The sequence below is a fragment of the Psammomys obesus genome, unplaced genomic scaffold (genome assembly GCF_907164565.1).
Source record: "Psammomys obesus unplaced genomic scaffold, mPsaObe1.curated_primary_1811, whole genome shotgun sequence".
Lineage (NCBI taxonomy): Eukaryota > Metazoa > Chordata > Mammalia > Rodentia > Muridae > Psammomys > Psammomys obesus.
The window spans coordinates 43088959-43107154 of NW_026592118.1; the positions used below are offsets into that span (position 1 = coordinate 43088959).

Sequence of the window (18196 nt, forward strand, 5' to 3'; positions counted from 1 at the left end):
TCTAGAAAAGATGCTTTTCTCCATGGCAACAGAGAGGCTGGCACTACATGTTCCTGTGCCCTAGTTTCTGACTCCACATGCCTTGAAGTGACAGCATGGTGTCAAGTATTATCTCAGCTCTTTCAGGTCCACTTTGGGCGAGGAGGGCTGTTTGGTTATCAGTAGCTCCGAACAGGCTGTTGCTGAAAGGATGCTGTTGTCTAAGTGCTGCCCGTGTGCAGGATAAAGCGAGGACACACCACCAAATGAAGCTCTGTGGTGACGAATCTACTCTGACAACACACGGCTATCAGTCCAGTCCCAGACTATTAAATAATGTCTTACATTTCATCAGCACGGCTACATTCTTGTAAGTGTTTTTATTCTTAAAACAAGCACACTGAAACATTTACCGTTATAGCATAAAAGCTGTCCATTGAAACGGCATAAATGGGGGAGGTGATGTCTTCAAGGCTCTGCAGTATGAGTGAATTCCTAAACAGTGCTTGGTAAGATTCCTTAAGAACTATTGATAACACCAGTAAAACCTGTTAACTTTTTCTTCCACATGATATTATCCCCAAACTATTACAAATTCTACCTGCATTCTTCAGTAATGAAACTGGGAAACCCATTTTATTGTTCTCGATATGATGCAGAACCTGTCGTGAGCTCCACATTCTCTGCTCTTATTCAACCCTGGGGATACTCAGCCCATTCTAGCCTGGGGCCACACAGTAAGTGGCACTCAAGCCCAGCTAAGACCTCCCCTCTCCCACCTCCCCAGGCTGTAGCTCTGCTTGTTACCTTGCTGGCTGCTTTCCTTCTTAAGAACCTCTGCAGCAGTCCTTGAATGGGCTCGCAATCCCACCGGAGCTGAACCCAGCGGAAGTGCTGCTGCACCAGCAGGTCAGGGCCCTGGAGACAGGCCTTGGCAAGGGTTCCCAGCAGAAAGCAGTTCTCGTGGAAATAATAGCACTCGGATGTTCCATTTCCTACAAGAACCAAGCCATAATTCAACCTCAGCCATTTATGTTTTGTGCAAATGCAAATCAAGAAGATGAAGTATATAACTTGTACTTTGAGAAGAGAAAGATTAAATGGGTACCAGGACAGGAGGACATGAGGAGTAACTGAGCAGCTTAGGACTCCTCTTGACTTGGGCTAGGTACACACCCCTCTGAACAATGTGCCTAGTGACCTAGAACCTTTACTTGCACTGAGCTGTGTGTATACCTGCTTTACACAATGGAAATAGCATATCTCCGTAGTAACCCTTTGGATAAAGCTCTTTTTTTAGCCAGACATGTCCTGGAACAAAACCCGAGGACCCTGAGCAGTGCCAAATTCACCCTAGACTATTTTTGGGTGCTTATACTGTAAGGTAAAATTGTGTCAGGCAAACATTTAGGGAGAATTCCCTACTTACTCTATACCTATGCATAATTGGACCTCTGTTAAAATCAGGTGCCTTATGGGAAGGGGCTGCAGAACAAGAAAAAGCCTATATATAATCCAAGTCTTTTCATCAAAGTGGAGAACTAACCACTTTGCTACCTCTTAGCAACCAAACTCATATTGTCTTGAACTTCATCAAACAATAATCAGAACCCTTGAGCTTCGCTCATGTGGCCCTTCATAAATCTTGAGAATTATCTCCTTTTTAATCTGTACTATTGGTTTTGGGTAAAATTGCTATTCTGTGACACATGTGGGCTTCTGTTCCACTCCTGTAAAAGAGGCTAAGAACCTAGAAATGAAGCGTAGCCCCAACCACTGGTGATGATGCTGTGGAAGCTGGCTGATTCGCCTGTTCTCTCTTTACCTTTTTGGAAAGTACACGGGCTTTCAGTGCTGCGATTTTCCAGAGGTGCCAAGAAGTCCCCTAGTAACTCGGACAATGAAGATTTTTCCAGATTCTCTAGGATGATGATGATTTTCTTCTTAACAGGAGACTGCTTCACTGGGATCAGACAAGCTGTGGTCAGAAACCAAATCAGACTTTAAGAATTGTGCAAAATCTACACAAACTGGCACAAATTGCAAAACAAAGAAAACGTAGCAGTTACAAAAAAACTGTAGTGAAGTGGGCATGCTTGGAAGGTGCTGGGGGGCTGAGGGCTACAGGTGCAGGAACTTCTGAGGTATTGCTCAACACAGTTGAAGCTGCACAAATCCTGCTACCCCTCTTAATGCTTGACAGAGTCCAGCCAACATCCAGAAGCAAGGGCTCAGGCAAATGAAATAAAGGGGGTCCTTTCCCACACTAGAAATGACAACTCTCAGAACACAGGAAGTTGTCACGAACAATTCTTTAAGCAAGTCACCTAGGTATATTCATGATGTGATTTCATTGTATGTAAAATTTGAGAAATATTGATACTAAATATTTAATCTGCACATTTAGAAACAGGTAACAAAATCATAAAAGCACATTAAGCACTGGAGGTGGGGCTCCACTGTACATTGCTTGCCTGCTGAATGTGAGGCCTTGAATTTATTACTTAGTATCTCCAAAATTGCTAAAAATATATGATTACAAAGGATAGAGATGTGGTGGTTTTGTGAACAAGAGGACGCGCATATAGGTACTTCCTGGAAGTTGAAGATGCTTACATTCTTGGCTTTTTCTGTGGCTAAATGGCTAATTTAATTAAAATTATTCTTTGCTGTTTATGTGGTATATTTCATATGTACGTTTCATGATATAACAGTTAAAAAACATTGACTGGCCTTTATTTTTTCTTTTTTTATTATTTTATTTTTATCAATTACAATTTATTTACTTTGTATCTCAGTTGTAGCCCTTTCCCTCTTCTTCTCCCAATCCCACCTTCCCTTGCTCTTCTCCTGCCATGTCCCTCCCCCAGTCCACTGGTAGGGGAGGTCCTCTCCCCTTCCACATGACCCTAACCTATCAGGTCTCATCAGGACTGGCTGTATTGTCTTCCTCTGTGGCCTGGTAAGGCTGCTTCCCCCTCAGGGAGAGGTGGTCAAAGAGTAACCACTCAGTTCATGTCAGAACTGTTTCCCTCACTAGGGAACCTACTTGAACACTGAGCTGCCATGGGCTACATCTGTGCAGGGGTTCTAGGTTATCTCCATGCATAGTCCTTGGTTGGAGTATCAGTCTTAGAAAAGACCCCTGTGCCCAGAAATTTTGCTTCTGTTGCACTCCTTGTAGAGCTCCTGTCCCCTCCAAGTCTTTCATCTCCCTGTTCTTTCATAAGATTCCCTGCACTTTGCCCAAAGTTTGGTTGAGTCTCAGCATCTGCTTTGATACCCTGCTGGGTAGAGTCTTTCAGAGGCCCTCTGTGGTACAGAGAATTCTCAATAGATGAATAACAAATGGCAGAGAAACACTTAAAGAAATGCTCAACGTCCTTAGCCATCAGAGAGATGCAAATCAAAACAACCCTGAGATTTCACCTTACACCCATCAGAATGGCTAAGATCAAAACTCAAGTGACAACACATGATGGAGAGGATGTGGAGAAAGGGGAACCCTCCTCCACTGCTGGTGGGAATGTAAACATGTACAACCACTTTGGAAATCAATCTGGTGCTTCCTCAGACAATTAGGAATAGTACTTCCTCAAGATCCAGCTATACCACTGCTAGGCATATATCTAAAATATGCTCAAGGATACAACAAAGACATTGCTCAACCATGTTCGTAGTAGCTTTATTCATAATAGCCAGAATCTGGAAACAACCTAGATGTCCCTCAACTAAGGAATAGATACAGAAATTATGGCACATTTACACACTGGAATACTATTCAGCAACTAAAAACAAGGAAATCATGAAATTTGCAGGCAAATTGTGGGAACTAGAAAACATCATCCTGAGTGAGGTATCCCAGAAGCAGAAAGAAACACATAGTATATAATCATTTATAAGCGGATATTAGACATATAATATAGGATAAACATACTAAAATCTATACACTTAAAGAAGCTAAGCAAGGAGGAGGACCTGAGTAAGATGATCAATCCTCATCCAGGAAGGCAAATGGGATGGACATTGGAAGAGGAAAAAAAAAAAAACAGGGAACAGAATAGGAGCCTACCACAGAGGGCCTTTGACTGGCCTTTAAATCACACATTCTTCAGATATTCCTAGCATTAAAAGGCAAGGCTTCCATAGATGTAAAGACATCTGGGCCCTAAGAAGTGATCAGATTAAGGTTTCAGAGCCAGTGAGGAAGGAGTTATATCCTGGGGAAGGGAAGAATAAGGGTATTCCAAATGAGAGCTAGTGTGAGGTATTTGGCACGGTGGCAAGTTGACAGCTGGCAGAGGACCATCTGGGTTTAAGACAGGGAACTTTGGTAGCTTGTTTCAGCTTAGTCCTAGAAGGGACTGGTCTATTGAATCCAACCTTAGCACACTTGTAGGAGAAAGTACCTTGGTGACGAACTCAGAGCTACACTAATTCAATGGTGTCACACCAATTCTGTGGGTGCAAGAAGTCACCTCACCTCTGTGGTCAGCAGCCACACAGCAGTGGTGCCAGCTTCCCTCTGAGCACATGGTAAAATCATCTGGGATACACCCCCTGCATTATCAGTGATTTTGGTTAATAGAGATGTGCTGGGTGCTGCAATTTTGTGAAAGTTCCCCCCTGACAAGAAGGTACCACTAAGGCCAAGATGCGCTGCCTTGCCCAAAAATCGGGGATGGAAAAGGGATGTGGAAGACACAGATTGAGTTGTGAGGGAGTTCATCACCACTGCTGTTGATTGGTGGAAATGTTTAAGGATAAGGATTAAGGAATGTTTAAGGATGGGGATAAGGAGGATTTAACTGCTGCTCTGAGACCTCATTCAGTATAAGAAGATTTACAGGGGGAAAAAATAAACAGAAAAGAAACAGGATCTGTAATTGCTGTGCGGAAGGCAAGAGGTGAGGAAAGCCTCTATCCAGTAGATAGTGCAAGAAGATGTACTTCTATAAAGGAAAGTCATTATGAGATAAGACAGTAAGTCTGCGTTTAATCTTAAGGAACAGTGCAGAGAGGAAAAGCCAAAGGCAACCTTGAACTTCCCGTGGAAGGAGAGGCTGCATAGTTAGTGGAGGCAGAGAGCATGTGACCAATAATGTACTAGGGAAAGGAATGTGCTGAAGGTATATGAAAGGTCTGAGGTTTCAGGAACAGTAGTGGTGGGAGATAGATAAAAAGGGAATAAGGGGAAAGGCTCACACTAGCTATAAAATTAACTGAACTTGTAGAGAGCAAGAGAACAGGAAGACTTCTGGGAAAAGACATCTTGGTTTTCTTGATCCACTAGAAAAGATTGCAATGATGACTTAAAGCAGATACTTGACGTTTGTGCCTAGAAGAAAAGGGAGGGGTGAGTGTGGCTGTTCATAAACTCTGACCTTAGGTGTCTCCCTCATTCATGTTTATCGTGGTCTGTCAGGGTCATGTAGTGAGGTTATCCCTCGTGAAAAGTGTTTTTAACACTGTTGGCCTCATGACTTTCTGGATCACCTATTTCTCTCTGTGGCCACTTGTCTTAGTCCAGTGTGTACAAAGGTAATTTTTAGTTTCCATGAGAAATGGCATGTGTCTAGTTCAGGCTATGCAGCATTTCTGAAACGACTCTTTTATCCTTTAAACAGAGAGTGAAATAGCCCTGTTTTTTTCTCTTGTAGAGATTGGCAATCTGAACTGGACAACGAGGTTCACAGCTCAGTCTCAGTTCTGTATAGTCTTCAATTAAAATCCTACATGGTTGATTCAACAGCAACACTTCTTTGTCTGAAAATTGTTAACATACCGCTACTGTAGCCAAACCTTAATTTATAATCACCCCTTTGGGAACTGAAAATAAGCCCTTTCATACACTTCCTACTCCAGTCTCTGGCAGAGACAATGCTCTGAGTGTGACAAAGCTCGTGAATGCAGGGAAGGCCTTCAAAGAGTGTCCAGTAATGCAGGGCCCAATGAGGTAAACTCATTTATGGAGGCTTTAATTAGCATATTCATCTACCATCACTACAGTAATTCCAGTCTTTTTTTTACTTCTACACAGTTCTCCAAGGAATTCGAAGTGTTATTTGAAAATCCTGACCTAATGTTTAGATTTCTCTTCCCACCCCCACCTCTTTGTGTCACATGTAATTTAAAATGCCATCTGTCTCGATGACCCAGCTTCATTCCTTGGACTGCAGAGGAACCGGAGCCAATTGCAATACGTATTCACACCGTCCTAGCCAAATAGCAGAGTCGTATTGTGGCTCTCACAAACGGTAAGACGAGAAGGGGAATGTCATCTCGAACGACACGAACGCACAGTGATTTATGCTCATCTACAAGCTCTTCCTGGCGTTCTTCTGTTCTTACTCCTCTCCTCACTGGCTTCATTTCATTTTACTCTTCATGTACGTTTTGGATTCTTAACGCTAAGTTTATTGAGTTTCTGCTCCTCTTAGCTTCTTGGGCTGCTTTGCTCTTTTATGTAATTTTCTTAATGGCTCCTCTCTCATTTTATCCCTCAGACATGCAGATGAAAACAAATATGTGCTATGCTTGGTGGAGGATAAAACTCAACATTCCAATGCTGGTCTAACCCAAAGGGCATGTCTCAGCTTTACAGGAAAAAAAAAAAAGGGCCAAGACCCATTAGCACACAGAACATCCCATATCAGTGTTGTTTCTCTGCAATTCCATCTGATTGTTTCCTTTTCTTGTTAAAACTGCATTATGCAGTATTAACAGACAAGCCCTATACTTCATTATTCTGAAAACTAGAGTACAGCAAGCTAAAAGAGCTCCTTCTACTCCAGGGATCTACCTTCCCTTCCCTGAGGCCTCCCATTACCCTTTCACTAAAGGCTTATTCCTGGCTAGCTTGTTCTGCATGAAGAAAGCACAGACACCCACAGACCCAGGAACCTTTCCTGGGGCTTCCCGGTCATGCCTTGAACAGAAGCCACACTATCCCCACCTTTTCCACTGAGGTACACTCCACACAACCTCTTTTCTGGTCACAAGGTAACAGCAGTGGGTCCTATTGAAAGAATAAGAGCAATGGAGGGAGTTTCAGGCATGCAGAGAAGTAGGCACAAGATAGTTGACAGAATAGGCCACAGTGTTCTTTACGTAACAGTCTAAGAACAGTCTTTCATTCTGAAGTCTTTGGAGTATAATATCAGGGATCATTTGTGAAAGTTTTTGTCTCCTAGTGATCTTCAAAGAATCACTGAGGTGGACTTGCTGAAGAGGCAAGAGGAGGGCAAATAAGAAGGGCTGAGGAGGCCTCAGAGCCACTTGAGCCAGAAATGGTGAGGCAGGAAGGGGTCCTTTGGAGAGCAGCAGCAGCAACAGCAGCAGCAGAGATCAGATTTGGCAGAACTTAGAGCCATGGAGAGGAAGGCAAATGAGGGGCCTAAAGAACTCAGGTTACTGACCGGTCACTGTACACAAGGGCATCAAGAAACATCACCATTTTGGTCTTGGTTTTGCTATCAAAAACTGAAGGAAAATGTTGATCCTTATAAATCACTAAGACAAATACAGTATTAAGAGATGATGCACCGTTTTCTGCTCTTTTTTTTCTTTGAAGTTAAAGTGAAGATGAACATCTCTCCTTATTTATTTACTCAATTTATTTACTTATTTTTACTTTATTTTTATTTATTTTATTTACTTTATTTACTTATTTTACATAAGGTAAAAGTCTTTACCTTATGGCTTGTGGTACAGCTAGGTTTGATCACAAGTAAAAACAAAACAAAACAAAAAAGCCTCTGAACACTGCATTTTCTAAGTTAGAATACTTTCTAGCTTTACTTCCTGTCTGGTCTGGTCATACTTCTACCTCCATTTTAAGCAAATACTCCTGAACAGGAAAAAGGATTTCTTTCTTTTCTTCTTACGAGTGTTTCTTCCTGCATAAGGCCATTCACTGTCATTCCAGCATATAAAAGAGTATAAGCCACAGAAGTAGCTCTCAAGGAGTTCATGATGTAACATGGAGTGTAAGACCAAAGCCCCCGATATCTCCTGCTGCTAACTTTATAGTTAGGTGAGGCGCAGAGACAGAAATAAACTCTATGGATGTTTCCTAGGGGAGAATTTTACCTGAGAAGGGTCAGAGAACCCATCCAGGGAAGCTGAGTTTTAAGACAGGGAGCTTTTCTCCAAGTTTCCAAATTGGGATGAAGCTGTACATCAACTGGGCTGTGTAGGGCTGGTCCCTTTTGCATCCTTTATGCTTTACACGCTGCTTTCCAGCTTTTTTGGCTGTCTACACCTACTGCAGAGTTCAGTCTGTACTTGACCTTCTATACTGACTAGGTGAGAATAAAACATTTCATACTGTTCACCTTGATATGACACTGTCCTGAAAGCTGAAAAACCATAGGAAACTTTTGTAAAATAATTAAATGGCTGGTTAGCACAGGAGAGCTTTTACAGAGCCTTAGTTGGGATTGAGAAGGCCAAGTTCCAACCAGAATGCTGGAGTTTTAGTCCTAGTCTATTTTCTCGCTGCGGCATCACCAGGAAGAAGCAGCAGCATCTCAATTGCTTTCAAGAAAATCAGGGACAATGACTGGTCTGGTCTATCAGAGAGCTGCCAGTTACAAAGACAGGCTATCAGTCAGGACATGCCAGAGTGAAAGTTAATAAATGTTAGCTTCCACTGAAGTAGCATGAAAGAAAATAGTGTCCTGTATCTATTTCCTGCTTTCTGGTCGAAGACCAGCCTGTGCTGCAGGTAGACATTAAGATTCTGGGAGATTTTCCTACTTCCAAAGTGTACTTCAAGGGTTAAAGAATCCTCAGTTGTTCTCCAAACTTGTTTTTAATTTTATTTCATGACTTAGAATCTGCAGGTGACTTTTGTCTTCCCAAGCTTGGTCAAGTTGCCCAATTGAGTCCTGGGCCACAGGGTAACCCCATTCATCACAACCCAAAGACAAGCCCTCTCTAGTCATATTTAGAATGTATAAACTCAGCCTCTTTGAATCTTATAACTTCTCCCCCAAGTGGGCCTATTGCTAGATCCTCTTGGAAGTAAAGTTGAATCCATTTCAGCTTTGTGTCACGGCTATGCCATGCAGAGTTACGTTAGCTTCAACTGTGCTAAAACTTGGGGTGTGAAGCTGTAAAAGACTTCATGAATGATTTATACTAATAAATGTTTACATGTGGCTTTGCTGCCCTGTTTGTGGGAAGAGATACAATGACAGCTACTTGCAGAGGGCTGCTGCAGAGATCAAATGAGTAAACTGGCCCATGCAATGCATTTGCCAAAATGCTAATCAACGGCACAGCAATGGCCAGCTGAAGACCCAGGGGAGCTTGCTTGGTATGAGAGTGCTGAGTATGTCATTGCAGAAAATGTGTGAATGGCAAACTTAAGCCTCAGTCTATTTCGTTTTTATCATCATGTTGCACAAATTCTAGATGATGTCAAAATGTGACATGAATTTCTACTAAGCGGAATCTGCTTGCACCACCTCTTCTCTTTGCTATACTACTGCTGACCTTTGCATGGTATGCTCACAACAGTGAGTGGAAAGAAGAAAATTCAGGATGGCCAACTAACACAATAGCACAGACAAATAGTTTTTGCAAGTGTTCACTTGGGCTCCTGATTTTCACCCCATAGCTACCCAACAACTGGATGTATGCTGTGGTGCACACCGCCAATCCCAGCACTCAGGAAAGAAGCGGCAGGTGGATCCCTGTGAGTTCGAGGCCAGCCTGGTCTATAAAGCAAGTCCAGGACAACTAAGACTACACAGAGAAACTCTGTCTCGAAAAACCATTTTTTAAAAAGTTGAACAATTATAAACGTTATTTCCCTGAAACAGCTTCAGTGAAGGACATGCCCTTGAGTCACAAGCAGCTCTCTGAAAGGGTCTTACCATTACTGACAAACACGTCTACTAGCTGTTCCTTGGAGAAACCTGAATCCACCTCGGCTCTCACTATTTCACAGGGGAATCCTGCAGCCATCTGTCTGTGCTGTGATAACAAGACAGGGATATTAGTTCTATAGTCTCCTCAGTTTTCAAAGAAAATGAAATGGTGAGAAAATTTCAATACCTTCATGCAGAGGGCAAGCTGATATGCTATGTAGTCTTGCAAGCTTCCTTCTGGGCCATGGAAAATGACATTGTGGTACTGCTCAACCTGTTCCAAACCAAGAAGAATCCTAGGTGAATCTGCTGGTTTCACAAGGGAAAGGGTGGTACACAAGGACAGAGCTCCCAGTTATCATCAGGCATCCAAAAGAATAAAGCTACTAAAGAACAGCAGCATTTACTAGACGTGAAGTCCTTTAAAACTTGAACTGTGCCTCCCCTTCCCCAGGACACTCAAATGTACTTACAGAAGCTACAGTAATATGTTCAGGGTAGGACTACACACAAAGGATTGCCTGCCAGTTGTTACACTATGAGCTAAAGAGACTCATTCTTCAGAGGACTCCTGATGATGAGCTTGGGACTGGGCATTAGGGTATGAAAGACAATGTTTCTGATAGCCATGAGTGAATTTCCCCTGAAGTTAAATACTGTTCTGTTATTGGCAAGCCTTCCATACGAACTTACTAATAATACTATACGAGGTACAATAGTGGCTGCAGCTGCCTAGGGAATATAAGGTTCTGAGAACCATAGAATGAACACAGCAATGGCAAGGCTGTGTTATTGGTGGCCTATCAAGCCAATGGCAGATGTGCAGGCAAGAATCAAGACTGAAGCACGGACTTCACCAGAAACATGAGAATATTCTGGAAAGTACAGTTCTGTTTCTAGGCTGAGATGTTATAGTACCATAAGAATCCTGGGGGGAAAAAAAAACTGAAATTGAAGATTACTGAGGAATAATTGTTCTCACTTGTATTTTTGAGTGGAAATCCTGAAGAAGGTACGGGATCATACCTGTTATTAAGAGTGTTGACAAAATATTTCTATTTGTTGCCTTTTAATCTCAATCTTAAATAGAATCCATAAAGTCGGGCCTTTTATTTTTATTTTTTGGCTGGCCTAGGAAATTTTTCTCATTATGTTTTGGTAATATCTACTGGTTTTCTCTATTTCTAAGGAATATCTACAATGCTTCTCTCTGGTCTTTGTGAGGCCATATGTCATCTTATGCCATCGCTATACCTCCGACCTTCTGGTTGACATGTTGAGAGAGCTCCTTGCGATGGTCTTAAACAACACTCAACATTCAGTATCACAGTTTTTCTCTTTGCTGGCTTGAATACACCCTCACACCACAGTAGTTTTTATTTACTTGTTTAGTTCCTTATTTCACCCAATTTCTTTTAAACACTTACTAGTAATCCTAGGGCAGATTTTACTACAATTTTCTTGCATGGGTTTCACAGAGATTTTATCTCTTTGTATTCTGGAGAATTGGGGGAGGGGCAGCTATTTCTTTGGCTAGGAACAGTACTTGACCTCTCCCATTCATATATAGAAATTCTGGCTGGGTCTAAAGTGATAGAATTAGGAAATGGTGCCCTTGAGAGCTAGGCTAGGTGGTTTTTATGTCAATTTGACATAAGCTAGAGTCATTTCAGGGGAGGGAATTTCAATTGAGAAAATGCCTCCATAAGATCGAGCTATATGCAAACCTGTAGGGAAATTTCTTACTTAATGATTTATGTGGGAGGGCCCAGCCCATTTTGGGTGGTGCTGTCCTTGGACTGGTGGTCTTGGGTTATATAAGAAAGTAGCCAAACTTTGGGCAGAGTGCAGGGAATCTTATGAAAGAAGGGGGAGATAGAAAGACCTAGAGGGTACTGAAGCTCCACAAAAGGAGCAACAGAACCAAGAAATCAGGGCAAAGGGGTCTTTTCTGAGACTGATACTCCAACTAAGGACCATGCATGGAGATAACCTAGAACCCCTGCATAGATGTGGCCCATAGCATCTCAGTATCGAAGTAGGTTCCCTAGTAATGGGAATAGGGACTGTCTCTGACATGAACTCAGTGGCTAGCTCTTTGATCACCTCCCCGTTAGAGGGGAGCAGCCTTATTAGGCCCCAGAGGAAGACAATGCAGCCAGTCCTGATGAGACCTGATAGGCTAGGGTCAGAGGGAAGGGGAGGAGGACCTCTCCTATCAGTGGACTTGGAGAGGGGCATGGGAGGAGATGAAGGAGAGAGGGTGAGATTGGGAGGGAATGAGAGAAGGGACTATAAAGTGGGATATAAAGTGAATAAACTGCAATTAATATTTTTTAAAAAGGAAACACTCCAGGAAAAAAATGGAAGTAGACTGAGCAAGCCATAAGGAACAAGCTAGTAAGCACCATTCCTCCATGGCCTCTGCATCAGCTCCTGGTTCCTGCACTGTTTGAGTCCTTGCCCTGATTTCCTTCAATGATGAATAGTGTAACTGTAAGCAAAATAAACCCTTTCCTCCCAGACTTGTTTTGGTCATGGCAGCAATAGTAACCCTATTAGAACAAGAGGCATCAGTACTCTTATGAAATGCAGCAGAGCAAACCTCTTGCCTTTCCTACCACATTAGGCCACATTAAGAAGATACTATCTAGAACCAGGAAACAGACCCTCACCTCAGTGTATTGGCTGGTGCCTTGGTCTTGAACATCCTGGCCTCCAGAAGTGTGACTAAATCTCTACTGTATGCTATCTAGTCTATTACATTTGTCAAAGCAGCATGTTCAGAATGACAGTATTCTCCTACAGGTATAGCAATCACATTTCTATTGTTTAAACGCTGAAAATCCACATGGAATTTGTTACAATAACACAAGAAGTGGGTGCCACAACTGGGCTACGCTTTGCTGGCTGAAGCCCCTTGGTTCACTGTGTGGATGACAGACTCATGATTATAAGTCACTGATTAAACTGTAGGTCCAACAACGGTTGCAGGATCCTGATCAAGACAGGTAAGCGCCCAAGGATGAAGTACAGCTGCTCCTCGCCAGCCCCACCAACGTCCCCTAGATTAACACAACCTTTGGGATTCAGCAAGGTCTTCCTGAGCTTCACCAACTTCTTGCCTAGATGTCTCTACGTTTTCTGATGGATGTGAAAGGATTCACAATGACAAAGTAGATGAAACTCTCACTGTGCAGCCCCCTCCCCCCCCCACTGGTATCAATTTCATAATATTGAATCACTGGGAAGATGATACAGAAGGGGTGTTTCCTGACTAATTTCAGGGAGGCCTCAGAGAAGTGAGCCTAATATTCCAAAGGCAGCCTGGAAGTCTCAGGTTTTCGCTAATGGAGACCTCAGTTCTGTTTGTCTGAGGTTTTGTCACTTTTCAAAAAGCACCTTACTGGTAAACTGTGCACGAGCTATCCAGGTGCAATTCTAAACCTGAACTCTACAGTTCTCCAAATTAATCCCAAATCGCTCTGAACGGCTGAACAGAAATTCTTCCACAAAGAACGGATTGTTTCACACCAGTGAAATGGGATACAGATTTCCAGGATTTACGGAACATTTTACCCCTGAGATTTTCAGCTGGCCTTGCAATTTAATCTTGTTTCACTGCTGAAAACAAGAGTGTTCTATTCATTACAGCTCCCATGTCAAGCCGTCTACACTTCCTGAAGGCCGATTCTGAGATCACAGGACAGCAAAGGATCCAGCACCAGAGATAAGCTATCTTCAATGCCAACACCTCATCTGTTTTCACATAAACTTTTTAGGGTGCAAAGAACAGAAAAAAATTTAAAATTTATTGAAAGGACCTTTTACTAGCAGTAAACTCTTTATGATTATGCTTTAGAATATCTCCCATGAGGTACCATAGAATGCAAACAAGCTTACTGTGTAGGTAAGGAGACAAGAAATGTAAGAATTTCTGGTCATTTGTGGTTTTACACATGCTTTCCGATAATGATCTCCTTCCCAATTCCTCTGCTGATTTTTTCCCTTTGATCAAAATGATATATAGGCATATTGATTACCATTTGAAATCCATCAAAAATTAATTAATGAATAAAATTATAGCTAGTCCACTGAGAATGGTATAATATGAAAATCAGTGTCAAGAAAGTAATTCATCCATTTCAGAATTATTCCATCACATTTCTCCAAATGTCAAACTCTTAGGTGTAAAACCATGCTGCATGCTTCATGCTTCCAGCAGAGGGCGCTACAGTGAGACAGACTGATAGGTAACCTAATATTGTTTTGGAGGGGGCTGCCATTAGAAAGGATTTTGTGTTGAAAGGAAACCTGAAAAACTGAGATCAAATTCAACTTCTAAAATTACAGCTTGAGTCAGTCACCAGAATTATTCTGCTGCAGTGAGACACTTTGGCTTGTTAGTAAAGGGACCCTGGCCTCGTTACCATGTTCGATGCTAATCTGATTTATTCCTGTGCCTTTTATATTCTGTTGGGGTCACACATCACATGTCATGAAGGGGCTCTGCAAAGCACAGTGATTCTGGGAACAAGCACTCTCAATGATGGCCTGTCCCTTCTGTCATTCCCATCACCCCACAATGCGTTTCCACATAATGGGAATTAATACAAGAGCTGTTCATTGCTGTACATGAGGCAAGTGAAATGTGTCTTCCGATCTGCGGTATTTTTAGGCAATAAAACCTCAACTTTTGTTTGGTGTTCCACTTGTCAGACACAGTCTCAGTTAAGAGTGCTGCCCAGAGACAGTTTCAGGCCAGCTATGCTGAGACATTAACTACAAAAAAGACTGGAAAAATAAAAGGACTTTACTGTGCCAATAAAATTGGGATAGCTGTCTCTTAAAATTACATGCTTTACAGCTAGGCATTTCATTTTGACCTCTTTTGACACACAATTCCAAAGAAATTATTTACTGTCTTTGAGACACGAATGTCTGTTACTGTCAACTTAGTCACATAAACTTCTCCGGAACTTGTTCTATCACCAGTCTCAAAAGTCACTCACAGGTATGTGAGGTGCGTATTTGAAACAGTAGTGATGCAACTATACATTATTTGATGAGAAAGCACAAAACTAGTAACAATAATTGGTGATGCTTGAAATTTGAGAAGACCTACCAATGAGGTTAGAATGTATGAATGACTTAGAAGTCTGCGTTTGAGATATTAAAAAAAAAAAAAACCTGCATTCCTTTCTATTTTGAGATTTGTGCGCATTTTTGAGGTTCCTCTTTATAGAGTAAACACAAGGAAATTATAATTTATATATGCAAAGTCACGTAGCGTATACATTAGTTTACTGAAAGTATAAAAGCCAGTATCATATTTGGTCACTAATGTCAAATAAAAATCAGTCTTTTCTTTTTTTTTTCTGTTTAGCAATAGGACCTCACTTTTGTAGGCTGCCCTTAAATTTACAGCAATCTTCTTGCCTTAGTTTTAGCTCTTCTACGTTTACAAAATCATACTTCCCTGTCAGCTCACTGGAGCGTATTTCTGCTTAATGGAATGAAGTGTTACAAAATAAAGTGTGCTTGCTAGTTTTATGTCAACTTGACACAGGCTAGAGTCATCTAAGAGGAGGAAATATCAATTAAGAAAATGCTTCCATAAGATCAGGCTGTAGTAACCTTGTAGTGCCATTTTCTTAATTGGTAATTCTTGGGGGAGAGCCCAGCCCATTGTGGGTGGTGCCATTCCTGGGCTGATAGCGCTAGGTTCTGTAAACAAACAAACAAACACACACAGGCTAAGCAAACCAGCCCTCCTCCATGACTGCTGCATCAGCTCCTGCCTCCAGGTTACTGCCCTTGCTGTTCTTGATGATGAACTGTTTTACACAACTGTGATTGAAATAAACTCTTCCCTCCCCAAGTGGCTTTTGGTTATAGCAATTCATCACAGGGATAGTGATCCTAACTACAAGCTGGTACCAGGAGTGGGGTATTCCTATGACAGATCTGACTATGTTGTTTTGGGAAGACTGGGGAAAGGTTTTGGAACTCCAGGCTAGGAAAGCCACTGAGTATTGAAAGCACAGAGGGTTGTTCTCTAGGATCTTGGAAGACACAAATGTTGAGAGCAGGACAGAGGATAGAGGTCTGGTTTGTGAAATTTCAGAGGGAAACAAAGAATCTACCTGGCTTTTTGTGTGAAGAATCTGTGGTGTCTGATCAGCTGAAGCTGAAAAATTGGCTGTGATTAACAGGAAACCAGAACCACTAAAGTAAAAGGAAACGTTCTAATTGAAAAGTGATGTGTTTATTGTCAAGATGAAAAGGGGGTTAGTTGTCTCCACAAGCCCTGGCTATAGACATGCCTGTGAAGCACTTTCTTCATTAGTGATTCTTAGCGGAGAGCCCAGCACGTTGTGGCTATGGCCACACTCGGGCTGGTAGTGATGGGCTCCAGAAGAGGACAAGTTGAGCAAGCCAGTAAGCAGCAGTCTTCTATGGCCACTGCATCAGCTCCTCCCTGCAGGTTCCTGCTCTTATGGATTTTGATAATGGACTATTATATGGAACCGTGAGCAAAAGAAACCCTTTCCTCCATAAATTGCTTTTGGTCATGCTGTTTCACCATAGTAACAGTAGCCCTAAGACATAAAGCCTACCCAGCTCTTTAAATCTGTCATACTTTTGGATTGAAACAGGTAAGCCCTTGGTCAAAACCTTGCTTAACACAGATTGGGAGATGAGGAGAGGAGGTGGCTATGCTCGCAGCCTGAGGCTCATATTCCTGACCATCGGGGGCCAATCCCTCAGCTCTCTTTTAAGTAAAGGAATAAACTGGAGCTCTTTCTCTTGGGTATATTTGATGCTTTGAGGGAAAAGGAACAATTAAAAGCAAAGAGAGAAAAGTGGAAGTGTCCCAGAGAGGCCTGATTAAGCTTTACCTGCCTCATAGTATGATTTGGGTCCAGACTTTGAGCCCAGATTTATCAGTACATAGTGCTTTTACAGAAACATTAACTTAGATCTAACAGAAAAAATTTGTATAAAAGTCACAGTCAAACTATTTTTAAAAGGCTGGAGCCAGCAGAACTTTCATTTACTCACTGTCTTATGCTATTTATGTCAGTTTCAGCAGATCTCACACAGACACAGGGTATCTGAGGCACTTCCATAATTTGGGTTCCATCCGTGACTATGTGTGTGTCTCTTTGGTTGTAAGATCGTTTTAATCTCTCTTTGCCTTACTTATTTAAAATGTAAGTAACATTTTGATTAACATTTTGATTTTGTAGGGACATTATGAATAAGTAAGACAAGTAAAAAACACTTGGTATATTATCTAAGTCTACTAAAATATGTAGTGGATGCTCTATATTTACTTATCTATTTTCTGCCTGAATTTACTGTTATAGTCAATGGTCACGTTCCTCTTCTTCCTATCAGTAACACACTGCCTAGTTTCAGCAGGGAACATGGTTATACTTCATGCAGCAGGTCATATGTACCAGCTTAGCAGGGGCACCACCTAAGATTCTGGTTCATGGGCTTGTAAGCAGTTAACAGGAGGATATGGTGCTAAGAACTTGGAGCCGCCATCTTGGATGTCCCCCTTCCCAGCTGCAAGTTAAAACAAACAAACAGCATCAAAAAACTTCAGTCCTTTTAAACTGCTAGTTATTTGGTTTCTGTGAGAAGGGCCAAATCAACAGTCCAACTGATGTGAACTTGTTTACCTAACTTTAAATTATAGATAGAGCAAAGTTTGTGGGGGTGGCCCAACAAAGACTGACCCTATTTGAGACCCATCCCATGGGGGAGAACCAGTCCCTGACTCTATTAATGTTTCTCTGCTATGCTTACAGACAGGAGCCTACCATAACTCCTCTAAGAGGCTTGACCCAGCAGCTGGTGGAAACAGATGCAGAAACCCACAGCCAAATAGTAGACAGAGCTTGGGGAGTCCTATGGAAGCACTGGAGAAATGACTGCGGGAGCTGCAGGGGTCAAGGACTCCACAAGAAGACCTACAGAGTCAACTAACTTGGTCCCATGGGGGCTCACAGAGACTGAACCACCAACCAAAGAGCATGCTAAGACTGGTGCTAGGCCCCCTACACATATGTAGCAGATGTGCAGCTTGGTTTTTAGGTGGGTCCCCCAACAACTGGAGCAGGGGCCCTTTCTGACTCTTAGGCCTGCTGTTGGCTTCCATTCCCTTAAACAGCCTTCCTTGTTTGGCCTCAGTGGGAGAGGATGAGCCTAGTTCTGCCAGGGCAGGTTGGTACCAATGGAGAACATCCCTCCTCCTACCCTGCTGCTTCCCTGAGGAGAGGAAGAGGAAAAGGGTATGTGAGAGAGGGACTAGGAGGAGATGAGTT

The 18196-nt window shown here is 42.2% G+C and overlaps 1 protein-coding gene across 2 annotated transcripts in view; it reads right to left on the bottom strand.

Moving 5' to 3' along the window:
• Positions 1-18196, bottom strand: part of Cttnbp2 (cortactin binding protein 2) — a 153762-nt gene that overhangs the window by 24341 nt on the left and 111225 nt on the right. For both annotated transcript variants that reach the window (XM_055612788.1, XM_055612789.1), the window contains 4 exons: positions 10045-10131; positions 9864-9963; positions 1805-1957; positions 787-974 (listed from right to left, as the gene is read on the bottom strand). In XM_055612788.1, the coding sequence (XP_055468763.1) occupies positions 787-974; positions 1805-1957; positions 9864-9963; positions 10045-10131 (528 nt within the window). The remainder of the gene's footprint in view (positions 1-786; positions 975-1804; positions 1958-9863; positions 9964-10044; positions 10132-18196) is intronic.